The sequence below is a fragment of the Magnolia sinica genome, chromosome 4, assembly GCF_029962835.1.
Source record: "Magnolia sinica isolate HGM2019 chromosome 4, MsV1, whole genome shotgun sequence".
Taxonomy (NCBI): Eukaryota; Viridiplantae; Streptophyta; class Magnoliopsida; order Magnoliales; family Magnoliaceae; genus Magnolia; species Magnolia sinica.
The window spans coordinates 12845346-12858571 of record NC_080576.1 but is presented as its reverse complement, the minus strand read 5'-3'; the positions used below and the strand labels follow the sequence as shown (position 1 = coordinate 12858571).

The 13226-nt window shown below is 38.0% G+C and overlaps 1 protein-coding gene across 1 annotated transcript in view; it reads left to right on the top strand.

The window, feature by feature from the left end:
• LOC131242474 (protein CHROMATIN REMODELING 25) overlaps positions 1 to 13226 on the top strand; it is a 31207-nt gene that overhangs the window by 3211 nt on the left and 14770 nt on the right. The window contains exons 2-10 of the mRNA XM_058241126.1: positions 658 to 1038; positions 2224 to 2310; positions 2431 to 2671; positions 2776 to 2901; positions 2990 to 3046; positions 3129 to 3215; positions 8807 to 8902; positions 9195 to 9245; positions 13113 to 13187. Coding sequence (XP_058097109.1) covers positions 658 to 1038; positions 2224 to 2310; positions 2431 to 2671; positions 2776 to 2901; positions 2990 to 3046; positions 3129 to 3215; positions 8807 to 8902; positions 9195 to 9245; positions 13113 to 13187 — 1201 coding nt within the window. The remainder of the gene's footprint in view (positions 1 to 657; positions 1039 to 2223; positions 2311 to 2430; positions 2672 to 2775; positions 2902 to 2989; positions 3047 to 3128; positions 3216 to 8806; positions 8903 to 9194; positions 9246 to 13112; positions 13188 to 13226) is intronic.

Below are 13226 nucleotides of genomic sequence, written 5' to 3'. Positions count from 1 at the left end.
CCTTATGCAAAAATTAGCCATGCCCCACTCATTGAGTGGACCAAACTTGCATTTTGCTATTTATCAATGGCTAGACATTGTTTTCTATGGCGTAGCCCACTGGATAAGTAGCTGGAGCTGATTTTTTGCAGTAGGTGATCCTTAGGATGGGGCCAACATATTGGATGCAAGGTATTCCAAAACGATTACGTAACAGCCGTTATGGAAAGAATGACCCACGTCCATAATGGGGCCGAAACAGGTTAAAAAAAAAGAAAAAAGAGAGGCCGTAATAGCCATTACAGTCCGTATCATAACGGTAACGGCGGTGGCCGTTATGGGCATGGCCACTGTTATTGTTATTGAATACCTGGATTGGAAGGGTTGGATGTCGCACTTATTTCATAGGTTGGAAGTTATCTGCTGGGTGATTAAAACTTCTGGTCCAACTGGTTGGACTTGAGACCTTCTCCCCTGCACATGCGCTACAATAATAGCTGAAATTTACAATTTTAGCAGTTGTCAACTTGTCATGCATCAGTATTGTTAGCTCTGTCTTTGTGTGGTGGGGATTAGTTATACACTTGAATCTGTGAACACTGTAAACATGAGCTTTTTCCTGTTCTTTACTGAGCAAATTGTATTTCATTTACATAATTTTTCTTCGTGTTTTGACAGGGGGAACCTTGTCGTGAAAAGGCAACCGTTACTTCCTCGAGTACTCTCAGTGTCAGAAGGTGCGGCGGTTGCTCGAAAACCATTCAAACCTCCATGTTCAAATGGGTACAGAGATCAGAACGGAGAGCTTGTCCGACGCCTTTGGGCACGTAAGAAGTTTGTGCCCTGGGGCTCTTCAAGGCCAGCATTGGTTGCAATTAACAACCGTTTTAGTATTACCACTGTTATTGAAAAAGATGGATTGGAGGAGAGTGAGCCTCTGCCCCCTGGGGTTGAGCCACTGGTTTTGTGGCAGGCTGAGGAATCTGAAGAGGGTGGTGGGGGTTTGGCTCAGATAGTGGTAGATCCGTTGCTCGTACGTTTTCTTCGTCCTCATCAAAGGTATTTGTTACTCTCTCATTTCAAATTTTAAGGTGTGTTATGTGTGCTCAGTGAAGTTTAGGTGCAGTCCCACTGTGGCAGTTAGTACTGCAGGTCTTAAAAAATCAGTGCTATGCTGATATGAATGCCAAGGGGTGTTACTGTGCGACTGTAATAGCTGTTATAGTGGTGTTTAGGAAAAGTAAGAGAAGAAAAAAGAATATTAACCAAAAAAAATAACAATATGAAGTGCCTGTTACATTGGTTGTTATAATGTTTTCGTGGTCTATTAACAAAGAGAAGTGCGTTTTCTAGCAAAGAACAGCCTTGCATGTAGATGTATCCTCCTATACAGTGACATAATGCATCCTGTTGGGGACTATACCATTTTAGCAGCCACCATGTTGTTTTTCAAAACCATGGTCTGTTATCTTATGGATATTTATGATCCGAACAGCTAGTTTTGATTAATGTACTTCAGTCTCTAGTCTGTTATCTCATATCTGAGATATGGCTTGATGACTCTTTGCTCTCTCTTCAGACCTTTACCATCAGTGATCAATAGCACAACAATTAATAAAATCCATATTTACTCTCACTGAATTTGCTGGTTTTTAGGTCAGTGGTATTTTTGTTTTTTCAAAATATATAAGTTTGACAGCAGACGCTTGTTGTTCTTTATTTTTTTAAGTCACAACTATGCATATAAATTTTATTTTGTAATACATATTTGTAGGGATACCCATGTGGTGGCAGTTTCTTGACTTGTTGAAGTATGTTGTTTCCCAGTTTGTGCTTTTGCTTCCTGCTACAAATCGTTACTGATAAATTTCTCTAATTCCATGTGTATTTGGATGCTTCATGTTTCTCTGTTACCTCTTACCCTGATTATTTCAATTGCTAGGAAACTACATGCATAAGCATTCCATTCTAGCCATGTTTCCACTAACTTTCGTTGTTTATTTATTTATGGTGTATAAGCTATAACCGAACAGGTGACCCTCACTTGGTGATTGCTAATAATGCTTGATCTCCTTATTTGTCACTAACTACAACCTTTTACTTAATAGGTTTATATCATTTCCAGATGTAGATTCTCAAGCATGTTCATCAAACCTTTCTACAGCAAAGTTATCTGGCAGTTCCATTTCTGCATTTATCTTGCTCTCGTGGTTAATGAACAAACTGCTTTATCTTTTTATGCAGAGAAGGGGTGCAGTTTATGTTCGAATGCGTTTCTGGCCTATCCAGTTCTGCTGGAATTGCAGGATGCATTCTAGCGGATGATATGGGGTAAGTGTCCATCAATTATGGAATTTCAAGTGGCACTATACACTGTATCATTCTGCTTCTGTAGTCTGTTGTCATATTCTTGGATCCTATGTTTAGCTTTTATGTGTGTAATTTGTGCAGTCTCGGAAAGACATTACAGTCAATCACACTGCTGTATACTCTTCTTCACCAGGGATTTGATGGAAAACCGATGGTTAAAAGGGCAATGATTGTTACCCCCACAAGCCTTGTCAGCAATTGGGAGTCTGAGATTAATAAATGGGTTGGGGGGAGAGTTCAGCTTATTTCTCTATGTGAAAGCACCCGAGCTGATGTTGTTTCGGGTGTTGATAGTTTCCTAACACCTTGCAGCCCTTATCAGGCAAATTTTTACTGCCTTATATTGATTGTGCATTCCATTTGAATGGTTTGTGTGGGACTGTCTGCATTTCAATCTGTTAGGTGCTGATGATTGCAAGATTCCAGGTATTAATTATATCTTACGAGACATTTCGAATGCATTCAGCAAAGTTCGAGAAAAGTGGATGCTGTGACCTTCTCATATGTGATGAGGCTCATAGGCTAAAAAATGACCAGACATTGACAAATCGGGTATGTATGGGATACTTCTATTATTTCGACCGGGCATTAGAATACCGTTCATTATCTCATTAAGTTCACAAATGTGGCTATGTATCAGGCACTGGCTGCTCTTCCGTGCTGCCGTCGCATTTTATTGTCAGGAACCCCGATGCAGGTAATAGCTCATATTCCCTGCTCCTTGATGCGTCTTTGAAGCTCTTGTTACTTGTTGATTCATTGAGTTTTCTCTCTTGCAGAATGATTTGGAGGAGTTTTTTGCCATGGTTAACTTTACCAATCCTGGAGTATTGGGAGATGCAGCATATTTTCGTCGTTATTACGAAGTGAGTTGATGCATCCAGGCCACGCATCACTTGTGTATATCAAAGGAGGGCTAAAGTGGACCCACATTAACATGCATGTGATCCATCACTTAACATGCGTGTGATCCATCCCTCCCTTATGGAGGATCCAGTTGGACTTTGATGTCCAGTAATTCAGTTGGACACATCTATTTAGGCCAACTGATTGGACTGTGGGGCCCACAAGTCCAATTGGATCTCATTTATAAACCTGCATGCCAATCTGTTCTCTACCTTGGGGCCTGGATCTTGATGTGAGTCTTAAAGATTGTGTATAACGTACAATTATATACATACAGCACCATGATTGGTATATATAGAGTGTTCGATCCTATGCCTCAGTGGTGGAAAGAATGAGTTTCAACATTGAGGTCTTAGGTTGAGCCCATGCTTGTCAAGGGGAAAAAAAGCTTCATGTATGTAGAGCTGTAGTTGATATGAAACTCTTTATGTTAGTTTCCAACTTTGGTTATTCTCCTTTTTATTTGCAAGTATAGATTTATTTTAAGTAGGCTGGCAATTTGGACCAATGAGAATTACGCTTAGAATATTCTTGTGAAACACCAACAAACGTGCCGTCAAACATTTTGTAGGACAGAGTCACCACTAGCCAAAATCTTAGAATCTAAGGAAGGCTAGAATATGTATAGCCAAATAATTCAAATGTTTGGATTGGAGAGTTGATCTGATTACTCCATTTATGGTCTAGTTTTCGAAAGATCCGAAGCAAGTTATCGATTATGGAGAAGGAAGGTGTTGAGCACCTTCTCCGCTTACGCTTGCACGTGATCTCTACCTAACAGAAATTAGGTTTTAGGATTAAGCTGTAGGAAAAAGTCCTACTCTACAAAAATAAAGTAATGAAATAATAATATGTGAAAGAAAGATTGTGTAGAGACGGTGGAAATGTAGCAACATAGTGTACGTAAACTCTGTCTAGTGACTGTCTTCTTTTTCTCAACAGAGGGCCTTGATTCTAGAGAGTAGGGATGGAAAGAAGAATTCCCAAAATCCTCTATTGGCAGTGGTTTATAAGCTGTTTCTAAAAAATTTGTGGGTTGAACTTGAGGCGCTCTTCCTTGCTAGTTTGTACTGTACAATGATTTAAGGAGTCTTAGAAACTTGACACCATTCTCTTTTCTCAATGCTAGTTACTCCTCTTTCACAAGGTGGAATCCCCATGGGATGGACTCCTGTTTTATAAAGCAAAGGGAGAGGGAATGAGGAAAGAGTGTAGAGAAGGCATTAGAGTTCAAAGGCCCTTTGCTTGAAAGCAATGGGTTTTTGGATAATCATTGGGACTTTGAAGGTTGCTTAGGTGTGGGATGTAAGAGCACTTGTTTGTCAATCACGTGTGTCAGTGAGTCGGTTGAGCCCTTGGAAGCTGAAGACCGAAGACCGAAGACACATGAAGACTTGGAGCATAAAGGAGTGAAGAATCAAGTAAATTGAGGTGCCTTAGTGACCCTAACCTTAGACCCCTTTAGGTCTAAAACAACCTTAACCTCTAGATGATCAATTTCCTAGTAAGTAAACCTTTGTTTGATAATCCCATAGCCTTAGGATCTTTATTTGATCATGAGAAGACATGCTTTAGAGGTTTAGAGCTGCTGATAAACAAACAATCCAATTCAGTAGTTTCGAGTGGATCTCGATTGGATTGACAGTCCGTTGATAGGACTCGATTCGATCGAAGGTACTTATTGGTTCAATTGAAGGTGGCTAAAACAGTCCAGCGAGCTAACTGCTTCAAATTGATTTTTTTTCGATTGAATTAAAGGGTTATTCAATTGAATCAAAATAGCTGTTTTATGGCCGTTGTAAATTTGTTTCTTATAAAAGGGCATTCGGTTCTTGGGCAAAGTGATGGGTTTTTGGTGCGATTAGAGCCTAGGTGATTCTCCACTCATTATCCCTCTCTTAGACTCTAAAACAAAGAGATTCATGACACCCTTCTTGCGATTAATCACTCTAATGAGCATTTTAAGCTCTATTATGAATGTGTTCATGTTCTCTCTCATTTTCTAGAGATTAGACACAATCCTATAGGTAAATCCTTGACTAAATTCCCTAGAATACCCATGTAGGTGAATCCCTACTCAGAACTAACTATCCCATAGTTGTAGGAGATTCAACCTCTCTCCCATTATCTTGTCATCTCAGTTGGAAGATCATTGCCGATAGCCAATTTAAAGAAGCGGAAGAAGACCGACTTTAAAGATCGGGAGAGCACAAGAGAAGCGGATTCAAGAAGTGAAGTCACATCTCAAGAAGGCACATCAACGAGGCTCAATCAAACAAGTAAGGTTGTTGTTTTAGAGTCCATTGAGTTTGAGATCCAAACTCATCTAGGTCCTTTTGTAGGACCGCCACCGGACATGGGTACATATGTGTAAGTCTCCGTGGGACCTTTTGGTGGGAGTATACGTAGGTCCTTAGATTATGATTGTAGTAGTTCTTGGTTAGCCTATAGAAAACCAAGTAAGTCTCTGCGAGAGCCATTGACAAAGGTGGAAATGTGTTCCACTAACACAGGTGAGTATGTACAAGTCTTTGTGTAGGACTGTCACCAACATGGGTGTGTACGTGGTCCGTCAACACTGGTGTGTACGTGTAGGTTTGTGGTGAACTTGTAAAATCATTGTAAAGGTTAGAGGTCAACCTATTGGAAACTTCCGGGATAGTGAAATCCAATACACTCGAGGAGAGTGCGTCCGCTGGGAGTGGAGTAGGCAATTTCTATTTATGCTTGTGGGTTTTGATTAATGTATATGAATGCACATTTAGATTGTATGCTAGGCGCTTAATTGATAGCACACGCACACACCAGATATCTATCTCTCACAGAGACTAGTTGCATAACATAATTAGTTGTACCTATTGCAGTCTATGTACTTGCACCCACTTGGCTTGGAAGCCTAAGTGTTAATTGATCTTAATTGGCGCATATTTTTAAGTGGTCCTATTCACCCCCTTTTAGGACTTAGCTGTAATTCTAAGCTCCTCCAAGCTTCCGCGTATAGTGTGTGGTGTCATGTTAGACTATCCACACAATTTCATGGGGGGCACATGGCATTATCCCCTAAATAATGGGTAAAAGGAAAGGGAATGATTGGATTTTTTTCTTCCAGAGGTCAAAGGGGTGGAGTCCCACTAAAATTGCATTGGTAGCTTGCAGCAAGCAGGAATCCAATTTCTGCTTACACTTGACAACAAGCTGCTGACATGTGGCGGATGAGATCCAATTTCTGCTACTCATTTTTGTGAAAAAAACAAAAATGGGGCGGGCCAGGTTGTGTTGCAACCTGGTCCACCCCCTTTTTGGGTTGCAAGTTGAAATTTACGATTTTTTGGCTAAAATTGGGCTTGGGTCGGGTTTGGTCCGGTCCTATGCTATGTATAGCAAGTAAGAGTTGTGGAGACTGTCCCTTGAATCCAATCTGATCAGACGTTGTCTTAGGACTCCCAATGTAGGCAGGGTGTCTACAATTATCTACAATTCTCTCTAGAATATTCTAGAGGTGATTCATAGCCTATGTTAGGGCAAGATAGCTTTACATAGGGACATATAGACTGATTGTTTGATTTGACTGAAGACTTTTATTTTTTTCTTTTTCTTTTGAAAGGTTTCTGTCAATTGTGATTGTGACTTGTGAGCATATGTGGTGTGTGAATACTAGTTTATCATAGTTGGCCGTTGGTATCTACCAACAGTCCATTATGTTTGGGCTTTAATATCAATTGTGTGGCTTAGTGGAGGGAGATTTGATCTCTAAACTAGTATGCATCCATCTTAATCCATTAAGATTTTTTTAATTTTTAATTTTATTTTTTCCTTTCAATTTGCTGCATCATGGGTTGATGGGTTTCATTCGCTATCCATTTATCATCACATAAAGAAAGGCACATATACATTCATTCCTGGCAGCAATTTGTTTAAAAATAACATGAAGTGATGGGCTGAATTTCCTTTTGTTTTTTACTCTCATCTTATCTAACTGATGGAGTGCAGATATTACCTGGATCATGCTTTGGGGTCTGTACATGTGAAGAAAATATTAAGGCAGATCTGATGCTAATTAAGATATGGGCAACCAATCAAGCTTTCTATTTTGAAGGGTCACGGATGCTGCATCTGCAGGCAGCATTGGGCATCCTGACAGAAGCTATAACCTTGCAGGCTTAAAAAATGCGGAATTAGTCCAATTGCATATAAGGCATGCCTAAATACTAAGTGAAAACTCAGAAGAAGCCAATAATCTCCAAGAGTAACTCCTTCATGGTTGTTATAGAAAATAAACAGCATGTGTTTGCCATGGGATTTGGCAAATTAAGAGAAGTGCTGCCCCCTATCTTGATTGTTAAGAAATCACCTCCCTACTCCAGCCAAATTCCATGCCTGTTGGAGATGCAACACCATAGCCATGCTAAGTCATACAACTAAGCAAAATATGTTTAAACTTGTTTCCATTGAGTTAATGGTCTCTTCAACCGTGAATTTCACCCAATGTCATTGTATTGCGTGAAACTTTGATCCAAGATTTTGAATTTTGAAGTGGAGTCTTAGTTGGTCTTTGGTTTCATTGTCTTGATCTTTTTGTCAAAATTTTGTGCTCCATAAGACCGCAGAAGTATTCGTCATAGCTTGTGATACTTTAGAATGCAATCACCCAAACCAAAAAAATTGTAGTATCACACTTGGACTGTTTGTTTTCCTTCAGTAAACTTGAACTAAACTTGAGTATTGTCCCAGACCACCACTTTGAATTCAGGTCCAAGCTGAACTTGAAGAGATTGCACTCCAAGGATTCTGAGAATCCAGTTGGTAGCCGACTGCAGTGTGCATTTTGCTGCTGTTTAATTTCATTGTACAGCATGCCCAAACACTACCTATTGGTACAGGAAAAGGTTGGAAAGTGTGAATGGTCTTCCCATGTGGACAAATCACTGCTGTTGGTGTAGACAAACCAATTTTAAACTGATCCATCATTTCATGTGATTGCTACTCATCCTGTGATGCAACTGGATGCAACAAATGTAGTTTTGTTATCTGCTTTTAGTATCCAAAATGACACGGCTTACTTCTAAACTTCTATCTTTGCTTGAGCATTGGCTTTCTATGCATGCATGCGTGTGTGCTTATTAACTGTCATCCTTCCATGTCTGTTTCTGAAACAAAAGCTGGATTGTGTGTGCATGCGTTGTGTATATGTGCACATGCATGCTTGCCTTTGCGTGCGTGACATATGGTAGAGAACCACATCTGGATATTAATCTTCACACAGAAAAAAATGGTTATCAAACATAAGGGTATTGTCAATGTTCTTTCTACGTACCTTATTTTGTGGTTGTGATATAACTGCTACATGCCAAATATATGTATATATATATATATATATATATTCCTGTTATGTTAATAGAAATCAGTATGTGCTTTCTTGTGGTCATTTTTCACAAAATTGAGTGGTTAAAATTTCATATATGTCTATGTACAAAGTTCGGCATATCTGTACTCTTTTTGTAGAAACTTAGACTAAATTTCTTTTGAACATGTAACACTCATATCAATAAAGACACCAATCATATGTGGAAGAGAGCCTACTGCAACTGCAGAAGAAAGAGCATTGGGTCTTGAGCGCTCTGCTGAGCTTAGTGCGAAAGTAAACCAGGTAATTTCTTTTAGTGGCGGATGTGGTTGAGTTTGTATCTATTAGTTTTAATTTCTGTTTAAAGAATATCCTATCTACTTGTAGTTATATCAAAGTTTTCTTTCTATACTTTCATGCATTAGCAGCTTTTGCCATTGACTTTAAGATGCGTCTTTATGGACTTAGTCATGTATGAATAATGTTAACAACTTAAGTGTTCCTTTGAAGCTGGAAGGCTAATGCGAACTACAATTAGCAGCTCAACAGACAATTTTCTCACATCATGCTGTAAACTTTTTGATTTGTATTTCAGTTCATATTGAGGAGGACAAATGCTTTGTTATCAAATCATTTACCACCAAAGGTATGGAGCTTGTTTTGTTTTATGATTCATTTAGCAAGTTATCTTGAATGCTGCATGATAGCGTATTGCATAAGATTTCCTTATGTACAAATTCTTAAACTATATAATTAGAAGTTGTGTTGATTGTTTGTCCTTCCTCTTTACTAATTGTTATATTCACTGTTTTTTTTTTTTCCCTCAATTCCCCTTCATCAGACAATAATATCAGTTATTGCTTTTAGTTTATGATCCTTGCCATAGAAACTCCAAGCATTGACATCCTTTTTGTAAGAAACATGTTTATGCTCCAAAAGCATTGAGCTACATAGCACTACAACACTATGCATATACCTACCATTTGTTAGTTTAAAACAGCTGTTTTCTTAATAGCAATTAGCATGGAATGAAAATATGATATCAACTGTTAGAATGATTTAGCAGCTGATGTACTATTTTACATTCCATTTTGACTTTTATTAAGAAAGCGATGGAGATGAGGGGAAGAGAAGGTATATTCTAAAAGAAGAGAGGAAAAACTCAACAGCCAAGGAGTAAGAAGGGAACTCTCAATTTATAGATAAGCAACCAATGGATGGGCCATTACATAGGAGCAAAGCTCAACTGTAGAAGACAACTTTTTTCTAAACACAACTAAGATGGAAATTGATAAAATTAGTTCTCCCTGTGGGTCTTATATAAACCTCTCTACATACCAACATTTACACCATATTACTTCCCAAGGATGCATGTGTATTTAATAACTACCTTGGGACCACATGCACTCACAACAAAGCCACACAAATGACCTTAGAATTCCACAACAACAAGTAATTACTTTGATAAGCACACACTATTGGGAAATATGAAATTATTTATTCCAAACAACTTCCTAAGCATGGACTAGTAGACCTTCCTTTGTCTCGTCCATTAACCATCCAGACGACCCACTCACATGGGGCCACCAAATGTTACACGTGTCCCACTTCATACATTCCATAGCATGCGATACATAAAAAAAGAATGTTATAATGGCCAACAAACCACATGTTTCAAGTGTTTTTTTTTTTTTTTTTTTTCCTTTTTCTTTTTTGGGAACAACACCCATGTTGGCCAATGTTCCAAAAAAAGAAACAAATGGCGATAGTGTTGTCAAAATCATATGATTCACGATTTACAATTTATGACTTGAGTTGAACCTTAAGCAAAACGATTTGAATCCCACCTTGAATTCCTTTTTACGTGAATCTACAATTCTATGATTTGAATAGTACGAATTTACAATTCAAATTATACTTGGTCTCTTCTATTTTAAGCTTCACTTGGCTTTCATTTTATGTTTTTTTTTTTTTTTAAATGATTTCTTACTTCTTAGCTAGTCGAAACACCAAATTGGTGTATGACTTATCTGTAATGTTTCTATGAATGGTTATGATCTTGTTGTTAACTTGTATGTATTGTGGAATAATGGTTAGAAATCAATTGCTGTTTTTTACATGTGATTCTACATTCAAGAAAGGTAACAAGAACATAAATTATTAAATGATCCTTGTGTACATTTTAAGGGAAATTTCTCGAAAGACCAAAAAAGAAGGAAAGATAAGAAATTCTTTGACACCATCATGGCATGGTATTACTTGGTTCATATTGATGGCAAAAGGGTGATTGATAAGGTTTTTTTTTTTTCTCCTTATTTATTTATATTTTTCACACACACACACACACACACACACACACACACACACACACATATTTAAAAATTTAAGAAAATCATAAATATTTTTATGATTTACGATTCTATTCGATACGATTCGATCCCTATTATGATTTGTGATACGATAACAATTTTGACAACATTGCTGGCCAATAATGCTTTAAATAGCATGTAACATATATTAGTGTTCAATCCTTAATACAATGTTAATGTTAGCTACGCCACGTGTAGCATAAGCTACACGATACTTCTATTGTTATTAGCTAAAATATTTTTTTTATTAAAATAATGGGAAAAACATGATAAATGGTAAACAAACTAAAAGTTGTTCCTAACTCCCTAATCTCAACACAAATATGAGTCATACCAAAAATAACAATACATGCAAACAAACTAAACAATTAAACTATTCGTGGCCCATGAGGGTCTACAAACTACAATCAAGATGTCCGATGATAATGATCCAACCGTCGGAATGGTCCACAGTCAAAATCCTATGGTCCGATCATCATGTTCACTCGATTCAACGGTCCGATGTATCCATCAAGCTCCTATATGCAGCCCACATGCATCCTCCTAGCGTGGGTTCCTCAAAGATGTACGGACATGCACGTGGGGTCTTTAATGTGGATAGGAATGTGAATTGGGCCAAGTAGGCCCCATGTAATGGTCGTCTAGCTATAAGGAGATTGGCTCAACCCTCCTCTTGTATGGTGCTCGGATGTCCTCATCATTTATGCTCTGATACCAGGTTGGTTTTGAGGATTTAGGAAGAAAAATGAAGAAGAAAAGGAGAAGAGCAAGAGAAGATAGAGTACGGAGAGAAGCTTCTTAGTGTGTTAGGGCAACAAACCCCTCACACTTTTATTATAAGGCTAAGAATATAGAAAACATACAACACTATACACACACATACACCCCCAAAAAGGGTCAAATATACACCACTCTTTCTATAGCATGCTCCATCAACGACAATACTCACAGTTTGGATGGTCTAGATTGATGTATTATGGTGTCATGTGTGATGAGGATGAGTCATGACCATTTTAAAATATGTGCGGAAATAACAGGGAATGAAAGAAAAATTTAAGAATTCAAAGCCTAAGACATGTTTTAACTACACTAAGCTACATAGCATACACTACAAGGTATGCTATGAGTTCTCCTGGAAACAATGTTGGCCGGTGGCCACTAATATTTGCTTAAAAGCTATGCACCTTGTAATATTACTCGGGTTGCTTGTTTCAGTGGGTTTGAAAGCAGCCTGGCTTTGTAATTAAAAAAAAGGAAGAAGGAAAAAGGGAAGATTTGGGATTTTGGCATCCAAACAGTCAAATACACAAAAGCAACCCTCTCTTCTCAATTCTATTTCAAAAGCCAATACTCCCTTACATTGCTTATTACAAGTTACTTGTAGATCTCCTACAACAGGCTGTAACTAACTTCTAACAAACTCCTAACTAATCATGATTACTAACAAAACATAGTAATTAGTTACTAATCCTAAAGACCTAAAACTAACTCTACTAAACTTTCTCACTCCCTAACTAGCAACTAACAACCAAGCCAAGAAGGAAATTACAAAGATACAGTCTAAACTGCATAATTGACAAAAATACCCACTTGACCTTATGTGTTTCATATGTACCTTACAGGCCCCAATCATGGGCAGTGCAATCGAAGCTGTCCGAGTAGGCCATGGCCACATGCCCTCATGACTTTGGCTTTTTTATTCATAAAACCATTTTTAAAGCCTTTTTGACGTTTAAGGTAAGCTTGGAAGTGGAGAAACATGTTGTTAACTTATCCCTCTACCCATTACTATCCAGCGTCTTTGACTATTTGCTTTGCCGTTGAGCTTGTGCTATATATATATATATATATTATGTTATGTTATGTTATGTTATGTTATGTTATATGGTCATCCATCAGTGGAGCTTTCAGCTTGAAATGGATCTCTGTGTGTGTGTGTGTGTGTGTGTGTGTGTGTGTGTGTGTGTGTGTGTGAAGAAACTCCTATAGATTTATCAATGTTGGACAAAGTGTGATATTCTTTGTCAATAGTTTCAATCATCTCATGCTATTCCTGGTCAGTAATTTTGTATGTGATGTTTTATCAGAAAAAGTGCTTGACATGCTTTTGGATGGAAATTATTGAATCGAGTTTGTCCTTGCAGATAGTGGAAGTTGTCTGTTGCAAGTTGACTCCTCTCCAGTCGGAATTGTATTACCATTTTATACACTCAAAAAATGTACTTCTTTTTGTATTTCTTAAATATTCTTTGAGATGT